Genomic DNA, 16,905 nt, shown 5'->3' with positions numbered 1-16,905 from the left:
CTAAGCTCTATTTATTTTATAAAAAATATTTTTTTAAAAAATATTTTTTATATTTTTTAGTACTTAAAATATTTAAAAAAATTAGTTAATAAAAATAATTTTTTGATTAAAGAAAAAATTAAGTCATTTTTAGGAAAATGATTTTATTTTTTTTTTTAAAAATTATTTTTTATTTTTTAAATTTTATTAATCTTATTAAAATGTGAATATATATATATATATAAAATAAACACATATCATTAATTTAATATTGTAATTAAATAATAAATTTTTTTTAAAAAAAATATTTTTTATAAATAAATTATTTTTTATGAAATAAATAAAATTTAAATTAGTGTAAAAATTATAATTTAAACTTAATTTAAATTTAAAAATTAAGGAATTTAATTTATTAATTTTTTTATTTTTAGTTAAATTGAAGTGAATATTCAATTGAGTTTTTTCTTTTTTTTTTTTTCACCATCTTTAGCATTAAAAAAATTTAAAAAGAAAAAAAATCAATCCCTACTGACACTGCAGATTGAATTTGGTATTTTCTGTGGTTTGTTTCTCCCTAGGAAAGTGGGTAACCATGGCAAAGGCGTTTTCTCTTGCGCACTACGCTCTCTTTTCCCTCAGAACATCATCGCTCTTTCTCCATAGGAGAAGAAATGCCTTAAGTCACTTCACCTTCTCTGCGCCTTTCTCTTCCTCCTCTGCTCTCTCTACTACTGATAAAAGAAATTGGAGACGACCTGTCGTTTCCGTGCTCGAACTTGGTGGAGTCAAGATTGCTAAAGATGGTATGATTTTTAGTTACTCCTTAAATCTTCCTCATTCTTAAACTTCTGGTTTTTATTTTTATTTATTTTTATTTTTTTTATTGAATTGCTAATACTGCTGCTACTAATATTTTACTTAATTCCTTTTCTGGTAAGCTCTTCTGGGTAGTTGGTGGCAGTGGTAATCATGTTGTGGGTTTGGTTAAGGAAGAATATAATTTTGCAATTTGTGCTAATTTTATTTTGGGTTCTGAGTAATCTGAGTGCTATGATTTTAATCCTTTCATTCTCGTTATCTCTCTTGTGCTGTTTTGGTATTCGCAGAAATTTTGTTCCCAATTATTGTCTTGACATATATATTTAAAACAGGATTACAAATTAAATGCTAACATTAGCATTGAATTTCTTGTAGTAAATCCATAATCGAAAAAGTATTTGTGATCTTTTCCAGAAGAAACGAAACAAAAGACAGGGTAGAGCCGGGACGATTATTGTATGAGGTCTACCCCGATTTTATTTTGGGAACATTGTTATGTGTCTTAGCGTAGGATCGTGAGCGACCTATGGTGAATCGTTGGAGGGAACTTTAACGTCAGAATTGTAATGAACTCGTTAGAGGGAGCTTGTAACCTCTTGACAATATTGTTTAAAGAAATTATACTTGATATTTTATTCATAAATAGGATCTCCTTATAAAGAGATTATTACATGATTTTATATGGAATTCTCTACGATTGGAAACCAACATTTAAGGCTATAATTTAAGATAATGGCAATCAAAGTAATATCTTAATTAGAATATTTATTTCTACTAATAATTAGTTGTTACTGCTGCTGAATCTGCCTTTGATGCTAATTTAGTTGTTGTCATTCTCATTACCATTGACTGGAATCTATTGTGGATCACGTCTTGCATAAGTCTTGCCTACAAATGCATCATTGACATTACTCCCTTCCTAGAGAAAGAGTTTGTCCTCAAGCTCAAAATCTGGGTAAGCATCCTAAATATGAGAAACTATTTCCCAAGTTGCATCAATGGAAGACATGCCACGCCATTGGACCAAAATTTCCTTGACCCCACGGTTAAGACGGGATCAAAGGATGTTACTTGGTAGAGGGACTACTCGTCCATCCTCAATAGGTGGTAGGGAGGGCATGTTGGTAGGAAGGCCCCCCTTGAATGCTTTGAGCAAAGAAATATGGAACACATTGTGTAGTTTACTATCTAGAGGCAATTTTAATTGATAAGCCACTTGCCCAATTTGCGAAGTACTTTGAAAATTCTATAAAATTGAGGGCCCAATTTGTGCCTTAGCTTGCTTGCTAGTGATCACTGGCGGTACGGATGTAATTTAAGCTACACCATTGTTCCTAGTTCAAATTCTAAGTCATGATAGCCCTTATCATCAACTTCCTTCATACGTTGTTGTGCCTGTTGCAATTGTAAGCGAATGTCTCCAAGCATTTTATCTCGCTCAAGCAGGGCGTTGTCAATAGCATCAACACGAGTAGAACCAGGTTCATGGGACATTAAGCAGGGCGGTTCTCAACTATACACAACCTTAAAAGGAGAAGCAAGAAGCGATGCATGGAAGAATGTATTATAGCAATACTCTGCCCATGGAAATCTTTGTACCCACTATTTCGGTGCATCCCCTGCAAAGCATCTCAAATACATCTCGATGGTTCAATTCACGACCTCTACTTGGCCGTCGGATTAAGGATGATAGGTGGATGAGAAAGCCAACTTTGTACCACATAATCTGAAGAGTTCTTTCCTAAAGTTGCTTATGAAAACAACACTTTTATCCCAGACAATTGATTGTGATAAACCATGTAATCGGACAATGTGTTCAAAAAATGTAGAAGCCATCGAAATGGCTATATAAGGATGAGCAATTGGGATAAAATGGGCCTACTTTGAAAAACGAACCACAATGACAGAGAACCAACTGTCCATAGGATTTGGGCAGCTCATCTATGAAATCCATTGAGATATCAACCCAAATTTGAGTTGGGATGTTGAGAGGCTGAAGTAAACTAGTTGGACTCAAATGTTCTAATTTATTGCGCTGACAAACTGGGCAAGAGGCAACATATTCTTTGATGGTTGAATTTATACCCTTCCAGTAGAAGTCATGCCGCACCCTTTGTAGTGTTTTATGCACTCCTTCATGTGTGCTGTCATGGATACTTGATAGGATGGAAGATATTAAGGGAGATGTAGGCAACAGAGAAACTCAATCCTTACACAAAAGTCAAATCATCTCGTAGGGACCAAGAATTAATTAATTCTCCATTGTGCATCTGTGCCTATAATTCCTGAAGGGTGTCGGAACTAACAATCTTATCTTTGATGGACTCGAATAATAACACATGACGGAGTGAAATAACACAAACCATTCCCATATCTCCATCATGTTGAGAAAGAGCATCCATAGCTTTATTCAGTTTCCTAGCCTTGTACTTTACTCGGAAATCAAACCCCAAGAGTTTGCTGACCAAATGTTGTTGAGGGGAAGTGGAGAGCCGTTGTTCCAAAAGGTATTTCAAACTGTAATGGTCAGTTCGAATAAGAAATTTCCTTCCCCAAAAGTAAGGATGCCAATGTTGCACTGCTTTGGCTAGCCTAATCAATTCTCTCTCATAAGCTGGTAATTTGAAGTTTCGGTCTTCCAATGTGTAGCTAAAGAAGGCGATGGGATGGCCTTGTTGTTAGAGAACTGCACCAATGCCACTACCTAAAGCATCACACTTAATGATAAATTTTTCGTCAAAATTAAGCAACTGGAGCACTGGTGTAGTGGCAAGAGCTCTTTTCAATTAAACAAAGGAAGCCATTGCAGATTTAGTCCATTAAAAGATATTGTATTTAAGCATGTAGGTTAAAGAAGTTTCTATTTGGCCATAATTACAGATGAATTTGCAGTAATAACTTGCAAAACCTATAAATCCATGTGAGGCTATGGTAGACTATGGTGTCGGCCATTTTTGTAATAGCTTGGATTTTACTTGCATCCGTTAAGCCTCTTGCATCTGAAACAATATGTTTGAGATATGCAACCTGGGTTTCTCCAAAGGAACACTTGGACTTCTTGAGAAAGAGATAGTGAGCAAGTAAAAGGGCAAAGACCATTTGAATGACCATCATGTGGTCGTCCCATGTCTTAATGTAAATTTCAACATCATCAAAGAAGATGAGGACAAACTTATGCAATTGTGGTTGAAACACGTCATTCATGAGTGCTTAGAATGTTGAGGGCGTGTTGGTGAGACCAAACGGCATTACAAACTCGAAATCTATATTGAGTTCGAAAGGCTATTTTCTCTACATTAGTTGGCTTCATTCTAATTTGATGGTACCCGGATTTGAGGTCCTATTTTGTGAAATATTTTGCCCCATGGAGTTCATTAAGTAACTCTTTTACCACCAGAATGGCAAATTCATTTTTGATTATTATGGCATTATTATAAGGATGTAAATGAACCAAGCCGTTCGTGAGCTACTTGAGATTCGACTCGATAAAAGTTTGGCTCAGTTCGGCTTATTTTCTAAACGAGCTGAGCTCGAATTTGAATTTTAGGTTCGTTTAATAAATAAGTCGAGCTCAAATTTAGTAGTATTTGGCTCGAGTTTAAGTTCGAGCTCGACTCATTTACAAGCTTATGATCTGGCTCATTGAGCAGGCTCGCGATCTAGCTCGCTGAACAAGCTTATGATTTGGCTCGTTAAATAGGCTCGTGAATTAGCTCGTGAACAAGTTCGTAAATAGGCTCGTTTTAAGACTCGTGAACTAGCTCATTTATAAAAATATTTATATTAATAATTATAATTTGTAATATTGTAAATATATTTATTTTATTTACGACTATTTTGAAAATAATATATAAAAAATATATTATTTAAAATTATAATATAATCACTATATAAAATATAATTATTTTTAATTTATTTTTTTAAATAAAGTTAATTTATATAAAAATAAAATCAGAATATTAAATGTATAATCCCAATATAATAAAATAATATATTATTAAATATTTTATTATTATACAAAATTATAATATAATCAAAATAAAAAATATATTTATAAAATATAATTATTTGTATATTAAATATAATTTTTATAAAAAATAAGTTAATTTTTATATGAGAAATAACTTTAAAATATTATATAATAAGTACATAAAAATTATTTTGAACTATTTTATCTGTATTAAAATACTAAATAAATCAGAACTTAATTACGTAGTTTTTGTGGTGGTCGTACGATTTAAAATATGAATTCATCTCTCTCTTCCTTTTTCTTTCTACATTTTGAACTTATAAAAGATTAAACTCCAAGTTTAATACTAATTCTTCTAACCATTATTATTATTTTCTCTCTCTTTACAGTCTCTCGCTTTTTTTTTTTTTTTCTATTAACACTAATTAATCTATTCATATATTATTATTATGCTCTATGATATCCCTTTCCTAATATTTGTTTTTATAATATCTCCCTCTTTAAACTGTAAATCTTTAAAATGTTAAGATTTAAGTTTAACACTAGTCTATCTTCCCTATATATAACTTAAATATGTGCTTTCATAATTAGTATTATACTTAATATTAATTGTCTACTTATTAAATATAAATTAATTTGTTCATATTTTAAATAGAGTTTTGGTTAAAGGTATAAAGCACCAAATATAATTTGATAAATTAAATAATATAATATATTTAATCTTTTTAAACTTATTTAAATAAATTAAATATAAAAATAGTAAAAAGTTCAAATTATAATATATTTATGTAACAAATTAATAAAATTTATTAACAGTATGAATTAATTAGTAATGCAAAAAGTAATATATTTTATCAGAATAACATTAGAAAAATAAAATAATAATTTAATTATAATTACAAAAAATTTATAATGTAATTTTAAAACTACATAATTTTGATTTAAAACTCCGTAGTTTTGAATTGAAAGAATAAAGAACAATTAATTTTATTTAAATTATGATGGTATTGTAATTTATATTATTTTAAAATAATTTGAATGTCTTTTAAACTTTTTTCCTTGTTGTTTTCTATTATTATGATTATGAACTCATGTAATGATGTATTATGAAAATAATTGTGTAAAATAGATATAATAACAGTCAAGCTCGAACTCGAGCTTATTAAACTCAAACTCAAGCTCGAGCTCATCGAATTTGAGATCGAGCTATCGAACTCAAACCGAACTTAACCTTATCGAGCTTGTGTTCGAGTTCATTATAATGAGTTTATCGAGCTTGACATGAGCCAAGCTCGAGTTTAGTTTGTTAATATAATAAATGAACTCAAAACGAGCCGAGCTCGAATCGAGCTTGAATTCAACATATTTCAAGCGAGTCGAATTCGAGCCTTAATGTTAAAGCTTGAACCGAGCTCGAGCTTGAGCTTGGATCAATATTAACGAACCAAACTTGAACAAGCTAAAGCTCGGCTCGGTTCGTTTACACCCTAGGCATTAAGTTCTCTATAATCAACACAAAAGTGCCATGTCCCATCATGCTTGGGAACCAACAAAACTGGAGAGGAAAAGGGTGACTGACAAGGTCTGATAATGCCTTGCTAAAGCATCTGCTCACATTGTCATTCTATTTCATCTTTTTGCAAGTGGGGGTGGCGATATGGCCTCACTGCCACTGGTCCTGACCTAGGTAACAAGCTTATGCGGTGGTCACAATTTCTAAGTCGTGGCAATCCCATTAGCTCCTGAAATAGATCCTTAAAATCGTCGTAGAGTTCATCCAACATGACTCGGAAGTCTCTTGGCCATTGCAATAGTTGTATCCGATGCCTCTGATGTGTTTGCTATTCCTAGAGAATGATGTCTTTGTTTTCTAGCTTGAAGCTCATAGTAAGTGAAGCAAAATCCCATAAAATTGGGCCTGATGTTGTGAGCCATTTGACCTTTAAAACAATTGTCAAATCTATCCAAAGGAATAACAAAGAAATTAACAGTAAAGTAATCACAATGAACTTTAAAAGTTATCGCTTGACAATTCCCTTGTTGGAGACATTTTCCCTATTGCCACTGCTACAAATTTCAGTTTTTGGTTGGATAGGAAGTGCGAGGCGCTTTGCGGCTATATTGCTAACAAAGTTGTGGGTACTGCCCGAATCTATCAAAACAAGCAATGGATGGTCATTTATTGCCGCCCTCAATTGCATGGTTTTTATATTTTGCTTCCCAGTCATAGCATTTAAGCATAATTTTTGGTTCCTCGGATGCAACTTGATCTTGCTCGACTATAGTTCTGTCATGATCCTTTATCTCCAACCAGAATAATTTCTTACATTGATGTCCAAATGAGTATAGTTCATCATAATTATAGCATAGTCCTTTTGCTCGCCTTTTTGGCATCTCTGCCCAACTGATTTTCTTAACAAAAGGAGAGGACATGCTGCCTGTGTTGCTGTTAAGTGAAGTGGTTATCCCCCCTATGCTTCTGTTGGAACGTCCAAGTGTGCCTGACTGTGGAGGTTGCTGATTGTAATTCATAGTTGTGTTCTTTTTGTTGGATTGCTCCAATTGCTGTCGTTTTTCCTATGCCCAAGCAAGATTCATGGCTATTACTAGATTGGGAGGGTTTTGTGGTTCCACATCCATCCAAACATTGTCAATTAATCCAATTGTGAAGGGGTCCACTTGTTAGTCAGGACGAACTGTTGTTGCTCTAGCCAAAAGTGATTGGAATTGTCGCTGGTAGTCCTCCACGGTATCGGTTTGTTTTAAGTTCACCAATTCACCCAATGGATTACTTCGCAATGGTGGACCGAAGCATAGATTGCGATAGTTTTTGAAAGTATTCTTGTTCATTCCAGGCTTTTCTTGCCCCCAACTAATAGAACCGTAATTAAGCTTCTCCCAACATGTGAAAGGCTGCTAATCCCACCTTATTGGCCTACATAGTCCGTTGGTTGTCGAAGAATTGTTCACAACGATTGAGTCATCCCAAAGGGTCCTCCGATCCATCAAAAGATGGAAAATCCAATTTATTGTAGCGGGAACTATGGTTGTGCCTTGGTGTCCCTCAGATGATTCGTCATTGCAATCCTATAAATTGGCTCGATTAATGCTACCCTCCTTCCATTTCAGAACTGGTTCTCTTGACTGCATATTTGAAAAATTCCGTAAATTGGCAAGACTGGTCCTCGATTCTGTTTTCTACATATGCATTTGATTCCTGTATCCACTGAACCTTTGTCTTTGAATCTTTGTGTGATTGTCCTGTTTAAAAGTCTCAACCTTATTTGTTGGGTTATGGGCGGGCATTTTACCAGAGGTTTCTATTGTATCAACTACCCTTGTGTTTTCCTTTCTTCAAATAAATTGAAATGATTGAAGTTTTTCTGTTTGGAATCATCTTAGGTCTAACACCTATTACTTTGGCCAGATTATTCATAACTACATATATACAACACAGACATGGTGATCTGTGGGACTAGGTTTTTAGTAGATAGTAACAATGTCAGACTAGTACTTTTTCATCACATTGTGTCAAGTTATTCCCTTCATAACATTATTATATTTTGGATATCGGTGTTTGCAGATGTGGTTAGAGATGACCCCACTAACAATGTTCCGGATACAATTTTTTCGAAACTTGGAATGCAACTTCATAGAAGGAATCAACACCCAATTGGGATTTTGAAGAATGCAATATATGAGTATTTTGATACCAATTTCTCAAGCAAATTTGATAAATTTGATGATCTCTGTCCACTTGTTTCTGTAAAACAGGTAAACACGAATTGGAAATCAACAGTGTTCTTTAAGAAATTAACATTTCTATTCTTGAAGTGCTGTAGTGCTTTTCTTAGTGACAAAAAATGTACTTCTTGCAGAATTTTGATGATGTCTTGGTTCCTGCTGACCATGTAAGTAGGAGCTATAATGACACATACTATGTTGACTCTCAAACTGTCTTGAGGTGTCATACAAGTGCACATCAGGCAGAGCTATTAAGGGAGGGCCACTCTCATTTCCTAGTAACCGGAGATGTCTACCGTAGAGATTCTATTGATTCAACTCATTACCCTGTTTTCCATCAGGTTCATTATCTGTGATTTTGGAATCATGGTTTTCTGTTCGACTGCTCTTTTAAGTCCCCGTCTTCTTTTTATGTGGTAAACTTATTTTGTTATCACACAGATGGAAGGGTTTCGTGTTTTCTATCCAGATGAATGGGACGCATCTGGCTTGGATGCCACAGCTTTTGCTGCTGAGGATTTAAAGAAATGTCTCGAGGGTTTGGCTAGGCATTTATTTGGTAATAATACAAATTCTCAATCCTTGCTGCTACACTGATGATGTTTGAGATAGAGGAATTATTTTTCTTGTTACATAGTCGGCAATCGTTTTGTCCAGGATATAGTATTCTTTGATCATATTTAACTAATTTTGTCAAAAATGGCAGGTGCTGTGGAGATGCGGTGGATTGATACCTATTTCCCATTCACCAATCCTTCATTTGAACTAGAGATATATTTTAAGGTATTATTTGTATCTTCATCATTTTCATATTAAAGCATTGCATGCAATCAGTCTTTCTCATTATTCTTATTTAGCTTATTTCTTCCTCCCCTGCCTGCTTTCTCTCTCTTTCTAATGAAAGCATTAATAAATTGTAGGGGTAACATCATTACCTAATTAGACTCCTCTCTAGACCAATCTGATTTGAACTTCTCTATCAGTCATTCAATTAAGGGCATCAACAAACATACACTTGCTGTACTGCAAGTCTAGAAGTGCAATACATTATAAAATATTAATTACTCTGATAATTTAGCTTTTAGCTTCCATGGGTGTTAAGCAAGGTGATCCATGGTTTTCTAGTCAGAGATCTAATTTAGTTTAGCCATATTAATGGAACTCAATTTTCCGTATTAATATAACTCAATCTATTAAGTTAAACAATAAGTCTAATTTTGACTTACAATCAATAAATTATGGTAAATATCCTTTCAGCATTGATTTGGGCTACTAACTTCTGACACTTTGCTGGACTCTAGAGCTTTTCTAAAATAATGATTGCTTTCTTCTAGTTTATGTGAAAGTGAAACAATGTTCTATTATTTCCGTTTCTTTTCATTTCAATACCCCATGCTTTATATGCTATGTTAGAAGGTGACATTGTAAAATTTGGAAAACAATTAAAATATGTGCATCATTTTGAATCCTTGGGTAATGAATTTAATTAACTTAATGTTTGTATTTGAAATTTTCAACTTAAGGACTGTTAAAATTCAATACATGGGGACCAAGGACCTAAATTAGGGTATTTATATTAGAAAATTAGGATCAAGTATTTTTATAGGGTTTGAAATGTGGAACCAAAAAATGGAGACTATCTTTGGTGATGTGGACAGTATGTGAACAGCTAAACCTTATAAAAACACTCTTGGGGCATGTACAGCATACAAAGGACCTTTCAGAAAAATTAATGTTGGCCTGCAAATATTAGGGATTGCTCTGTTAATCGAAGATAGGAATGCTTTTGACTCACCTACTGATGGCCGATGATTTGTCAGGAGAAGTGGCTGGAAGTCTTAGGTTGTGGTGTGACTGAGCAAGAAATTTTAAGGAGAAATGGCAGACTTGATAATGTTGCTTGGGCTTTTGGACTTGGGTTGGAGCGCCTGGCAATGGTTCTATTTGACATTCCTGATATTCGGCTTTTCTGGTCAACTGATGAGCGCTTTATTTCTCAAGTCAGGCTTGAATTACAATACCTTTGGCTGATTTTTCTTTCTCTGATATATTTATTTTTTAGTTGTTTTCATTTCAACATTGAATATTTTAATGCCACAAGTTGAATTCTTTGGTCCCTCTATGATCTAGTATGCCAAGTTACTAATTTGAAGATCTTTATCCTTGTATGTAGTTTCGTAGTGGCCAATTGGGTGTCAAATTCAAGCCATTCTCAAAGGTGTGATTATTTTGCTCCTATTGCAATGCATTCCTTTTTTCTTTTCTCCTTCTCTATGTCATTTAGAAAGACTGGCTGTGCAGCATTTGAAGACTTAAATGTAGAAATTTCTTTTGCAGTATCCTCCTTGTTATAAAGACATGAGTTTTTGGATTAACGAAGCATTCACTGAAAATAATTTATGTGAACTTATCAGAGGAGTTGCTGGCGATCTTGTTGAGGAGGTATGCATATAGATATGTGCTCCCTTTTTATGTTATTTATACGTGTGAATTTGTTCATGCTTTTGCTGATCAACCATAATATATCAGCTATATGTCATATTACTATGTCCCTTATCATTTTGTGCCCATAACAAGGAATAGAATGATTTTAAGTACGTAAAGAAAAACAAATAAATTTATTTCATTGATCTAGATATATCAACACATACCAAGTATTATGAAAAACTTGAAGTGTTGATGGTTGTATCTGAAGTGTGGTTTTAGATTCTGAGGGTTAATTGGCATAAATTCATCAGAGGATGCACTTTGTAATGAGTTATGTGAGCCTTTTTATCCTTGTCAGTGGAGCAGCAAGTGACTTGCTTGGCGAGTCTATAATAATCTTGTTTTCTATTTGTTTATCTTTTGGTACCCTGGATATTGATAACAAATTTTGGTGGGTTTGAACTTGGGGGAAAGTTTATTGTGTATATATAAATCCTTGTTTTTTTTCCTGCAGTCTTCAAATGGTGAGAACCATTTCAAGGTCTTTCTGAGACTCATGGATTATCTTCTGTTTTAAATTCAGTTGACAGATGACTATTCTTTTTCTTTCTCTTTTTTTTAACTGCATTTTGAGTTTGGTCAAGAAAGCTGTTTGTTTATCTTTCTTGAGAATGCAACAATGCTGCATTGAGGAAATAAACAGATTTACTGACTCAAAGTTCAATCTAGATGTATCAGTTGCTCATTTTCATGTGGGGTTAGACTCCAAAGTTTCATATACAATTGAATACTTGTACATATACTAAAAATTTTATGATATTGGCTCAGGAGTATATCTGTGTTATATATGCCACTTTGTTATACGGTTTATCTATATTCTTGGTTAATTGTGTATCAGGTGAGCTTGATAGATAATTTTACCAACAAGAAAGGAATGACAAGTCACTGTTATAGGATTGCTTATCGCTCAATTGAGCGTTCACTAACAGATGAGGAAATTAATGATTTGCAGGTATTTCATTGAGGGTTGTTCATTGTCATTTATTTATTTATTTCCCATATGACTTAATAGTCTGAAAAATAACTATAACTTGAAAATCTGATTGCAGTGGAATGTGAGAGAACAAGTGCAAAGCAAGCTAAATGTTGTTTTAAGATGAGAGTTTCTTATGCAACGATTCAAATACAGCATCTCAAAATATGTAAATTTCTTTGGTAACACAGTTAAGAGATGTTGAGCCTTTACTTTGTGCCATTTCAAATTTTATCTTTTCAGGCACCCACATATAGATTATTATGAATCCTCAAAGATTGTCATTTTGTGTGATAATCCCTGTTATCATTTTTTGTTTTAAGTATGCGTTCCTGATAATTGAGAAAAAAAAAAATCCCTATATCTATTTTCATATGTGAATTTGCAGATGGGACATTGATGGATAGTGGATCAAGGGATTTTGGATTTTCGAATCCACTCAGAATTTTAGATGTATATATAGATTTAGTAAAATTCTCAGATTAATCCATGTTTTAAGTCAGGAGCTTGGTTGTAAATTACCCTAATTTATTTTTTTTATATGATCCAAAAACTCTAGTATTTTGCTTATAATTTTATTGAAATAAAATGAAAGTAATTGCTAGTTATTGATAAGGAAAATATGAGATTACCATTCTGCTTTTGGTTTGCGTCTGTCTCTGGAGCAGCCAAGCTCCTCTATTGAAATTCGAAAGCAGATCCCAGAAATATCTGTGGCATTCTCTTCTTTAACATGAAGAATAACAGAGTGTCTATCAGCTGGTGAATTGGAAGTATCACTGATATGCCGGATACTTCACAAATGATTTATGAGAAGGTGTCACTGTTTTCTGAATTGGCTTTTGAGTGGCATGTGTACTAGTGAGGCCTTATACGGTTGTAACCTGTTGGACAGTAAAGCGTCATATCATGCGATGTCGATGTCAACATGGCTATGTGATCTTCCAGACAACACCGCTCCTAAGCATATAATGTTAATGTTAGTGTTGTGTACGGTTCTTAGGAAAATCGAACGGAACTAAAGAATCGTACCGAATTAATAGGAATTGTATCGAATTGGAGTTATTTTGATATTTTAGTTCGATTTTGGTTCTTCACTAAGAATTAAATTGGAATTGTACCAGAATTAATGTAACACCCCTTACCCGATTTACATTGTAGCCGAGCAAGGCGTGTTACATTCAGTGCCAGAGTATCTTATCTTATATTGTTGTGTACATTATCAATTTAAATTCCGTTTATTAGTATTATTTCATGTGTTGGAAATTTTTTTTTTTTTTAACGGGGGAAACAGACGGAGTTTCTCCTGTTTTATTGGCATTTAGCGTATTTCACTATTCACCTGATAAAAATTATCTGTTTATAATTTTCATCATATTAATATTTCAATATCTCAAGTACATATCTATTTCATATCATCAATCACTCATATAACATTTCGTGTAAAATACATTTCATTTCATTAACAAAATTCATGTACATAGTTTATAATTTATTATACAAGTCCAAAATATGATTACAAGCTTTCCTATATACAATGAACAAAATGAATATACAACTGGTAACTATGGGCCTTACTGATATACAACTGGTAACTATGGGCCTTACTTATAGTTTCATTATTTCATGTTATGCACTATTTGTATTTCATAGCATTTTCATGTTACTTGTAATGAGAAATAGAACTCCCAAGTACATATTTGCAACCTTTTTGTGTTCATTAACCCATGTAGGGTAAATAGCATTTACAACTTAAGTTATTTTGTAAAAGATTTCATGAATCCAGGATTGGTGTCTTAACTTTACCTAGTAAATTGGTCAAGTTGTACACTCTGGCTACACTTCTTTCATTAAAGTTGTTTCTCTATGTCTTATCTTTATTTTCCTTTTTGAATCATGTTATTTGCAGTTTTAGAACTCAAGTTATGGTCAATTTTACAAGACTGGTCCATTGACTCATTTTTGTTCTAGAACCAGGCAGATTCTGGAATCTCAATTTTGTCCAGCTATTTGGACATGTTACAGTCATATTTAGGCCTAATGTCCTGCATATGAGTTGTTCCCCTATGTCTTAGGGTTACACAGGTTTAAGATTCACTAAGTTTCAGGTTGTGTAGGGTGAGTTATGGCTAATTAATTGACCTATACTCATGAATCCTGTACATTCAGGATTTTAGGTTCAGGTCAGTGTTTATAATTCTCATTTTAGAGTCCTTACTCTCAGAATTTGAGTAAAGTTCCTAAACTAAAGTTGGAGTCCTATTTCTTAAGTTTTCATAACAGCTTGGCTCATCCCAATTGGAGTTTTCTAGTGGGAGTTATGATTTAACTACTGTCCAGGGGTCAAATGGCATTTTGGTTCAAGTTCAGGGAATCTAAGATTGGAAGTACTGACTTATCCTAGCAAATTGTCCAAGTTCTATTAGGTTTTGGGTTTTGGTCAAAACACCAAAATTGTAGTTCTATGTCTTATAGAGGTTTTGGCTTTAGATTCATTGCATTTGCAGTTTTGTGAATTGAGTTATGGCATTTTTGCCAAAACTGGTCGAATATGATCAATGTCCAGAATTTTAGGTCAGGTTCTGGTTCTGGTCAGATTTGCTAACCTAAATTAGACTAGCAAATTGATTGGGTTAGAGACAGAATTTGGCTCTAAGTTCTTCATATGAAATGTTCTCCTATGTCTAAGATTTTCATAGGTACAAAAATCAGCTCAATTAGAGCTTCCTACAGTGAGTTATGCCCATTTGAACATTTATTGTTCATTTGGTCATTTTTCCAAGTTCAGAATTTGGTGCTCGGATTCAAGCCAATTTTAGGTCAAATTAGATTCAGTTTCTGGACAGGCTCTCTTCATCAAAAATATGGCATTGTATCCTAAGTTTCATCTCCTATTGGCCTCACACCAATTATAGCAATGTAACTCTATTTATGCTCATTTAAACACACTGGACTCATAGGTTCAGAATTCCCTACACAGAAATTGCACTTCTAAATCTTTAATTTCTGCTAACTATCAACTTCAAATCACATTCAATACACTTCAAATAGTCCATAATTAACCTCAACAATGTAAATTTCATACCACAACACCAAATTCCCAAATTTGGTCCAAAACCCTAACTACACAAGCACATCTCATGCCACACATGCAAATTCTACATATCTTTCATAGGTATAACATTTCCTAGGCTAAAATTGATCATCAACACCATCAAACATATCAAGGTCCTCACATACTCAAGCTGGCCGGAATCTAAGATCATCTATTCAAACATGTTACTTCAATTTTCCATGAAATTTTATTTCAATAGAACATGATTTTAAGAATTGAAGAAGAGAGGTGGTTATAAATTGCACTAACCTTGACTTGACCAACTTTGACCTTGCCAAATCTTTAATTCTCTTGCTTTCTTTTACTTCTAATCTCTTCCCCAAAGTATATGCTCAAGTTTTAGTGAATGGAACTTTGAATTTCACGGTGGAATGGCATGGGAAATTAAGCTTTGGAAGCTTGAAAATGGTGGAAGCTTTTGCCTATGGTGGTTCGGCCAAGGAGTTTCCAAGGAAGAAGATAGCTTTTTCTTTTCTTCATTTAATGCCATTTTGTCCTTATATAATTGTAATTATCCCTAAGCAAAATTATAATAATTAATTAAAATTATTTTAATTTTTAACTTTTATAATAATTTCATGTATATCCCTTTTGTTAATTTGCATATAACTTCATATTTTAATTTCATTTTCAAAATTTTGATGTTACTCATTTTAGTGGACATTTAAATCAAAAGTCAACTATGGGTGTCAAATGAGCAAAATATCCCTTATCAGGTTATAGTCAATCTTTTTCGGTAACACCGATTAAGTTCATAACTCGATGGTACTTTTGATTTTTATAATACTTATTTCATTTTATTTTCATCTTATTTTTTGTCCTTAGACTGGCTTTGAATAGTACTATTCACTGACAGAATATGGCACTATTGAGAGCACAAAAGTTTGGGACGTTACAATCAAACCAAGAATCGAATTTATATATATATTTTTTATGTTATTTTAGATGTGTTGTATACTTTAAATATATATATATATATATATATATATATATATATATATATATATATATATTCTTAATTATATTTATATCTTATATGTTTAATAAATAGTTAAAATGTATATTATATGATATACTTATAGTATTATATTATATAATATATTTAATCCTAAATTATATATGCACTTTATAGTTAAATATTATATAATTTAAAAATAACTAAAAAATATATTATATGATATATTCTGTATTAATAACCAAATTCAAAACTTAAATACTAATTCAAGTATGACTTTTTAAGAAAATAATTATATAAAATTATTTTAAGAACTGAGAACTGAATCAGAATCGTACTGAACCGAAACTAAAGAATCAAGAATTGTATTGGACCGGAACTGAAACGATGAAGAATCGAACTAGAACCGTACTAAAATTTTCATTCGGTTTTAGTTCCTAGATAAACTCTGAACTGAACCGGAACCGAACACCCCTAATGGCCATGGGATTTTGAATGCCTAGGCCGTGTGACTTTTTGGATCTGAGGTCCTTCTTTTAGGGTCAGGCTGTGTGTCTTCTTTACTTCACACAGTTACGCTGTATAACTCATTGCCTTCACTTTATTATAGCCCTTCTCGCTCAATTCTTGGCCAAATCAGACATCCTATGTAAAATATGATGTCACTGTCGTGCTTCAATCTATGGGATGATCCTTGGATTCCTGCTGCTCCTAATTTCCGTGTTTTTAAGCCTCCAAATTGTTCTGGAAATATTAATGTTGTTGCAGATTTGATAAACCATGATTAATTTGAGGTGGAAAGAAAATGTCATTGCAAGTATTTTCAGAAGAGAGGATGCTGTGAAAATTCTGTCTATTCCTAC

At 33.0% G+C, this 16,905-nt stretch overlaps 1 protein-coding gene across 2 annotated transcripts; it reads left to right on the top strand.

The window, feature by feature from the left end:
* The first annotated feature begins 501 nt into the window (after nucleotides 1-501).
* LOC110664163 (phenylalanine--tRNA ligase, chloroplastic/mitochondrial) lies at nucleotides 502-12,347 on the top strand. 2 transcript variants are annotated; one of them, XM_021823731.2, is made up of 10 exons: nucleotides 503-782; nucleotides 8,352-8,542; nucleotides 8,647-8,853; nucleotides 8,954-9,071; nucleotides 9,219-9,295; nucleotides 10,333-10,512; nucleotides 10,686-10,730; nucleotides 10,850-10,954; nucleotides 11,838-11,951; nucleotides 12,049-12,347. In XM_021823731.2, exons 1-10 carry the CDS (start codon nucleotides 572-574, stop codon nucleotides 12,097-12,099), a joined length of 1,299 nt encoding a protein of 432 aa, XP_021679423.2. In that variant the 5' UTR covers nucleotides 503-571; the 3' UTR covers nucleotides 12,100-12,347. The 2 variants fall into 2 exon arrangements, with proteins under 2 accessions (XP_021679424.2, XP_021679423.2); XM_021823732.2 differs by lacking the exon at nucleotides 10,333-10,512 and having other exon boundaries at nucleotides 502-782.
* Nucleotides 12,348-16,905: the final 4,558 nt, after the last annotated feature.

Source organism: Hevea brasiliensis, chromosome 7 (assembly GCF_030052815.1).
Source record: "Hevea brasiliensis isolate MT/VB/25A 57/8 chromosome 7, ASM3005281v1, whole genome shotgun sequence".
NCBI classification, from domain to species: Eukaryota; Viridiplantae; Streptophyta; class Magnoliopsida; order Malpighiales; family Euphorbiaceae; genus Hevea; species Hevea brasiliensis.
The sequence above is the reverse complement of the archived record's forward strand: the minus strand, read 5'-3'. Positions and strand labels throughout refer to the sequence as shown.

Coding starts and splice junctions, on each gene's coding strand:
- LOC110664163 (XM_021823731.2), top strand. CDS start 572: ATGGCAAAGGCGTTTTCTCTTGCGCACTACGCTCTCTTTTCCCTCAGA. Junction 783..8,351: donor AGTCAAGATTGCTAAAGATG/GTATGATTTTTA, acceptor CGGTGTTTGCAG/ATGTGGTTAGAGATGACCCC. Junction 9,072..9,218: donor TTTGGCTAGGCATTTATTTG/GTAATAATACAA, acceptor CAAAAATGGCAG/GTGCTGTGGAGATGCGGTGG.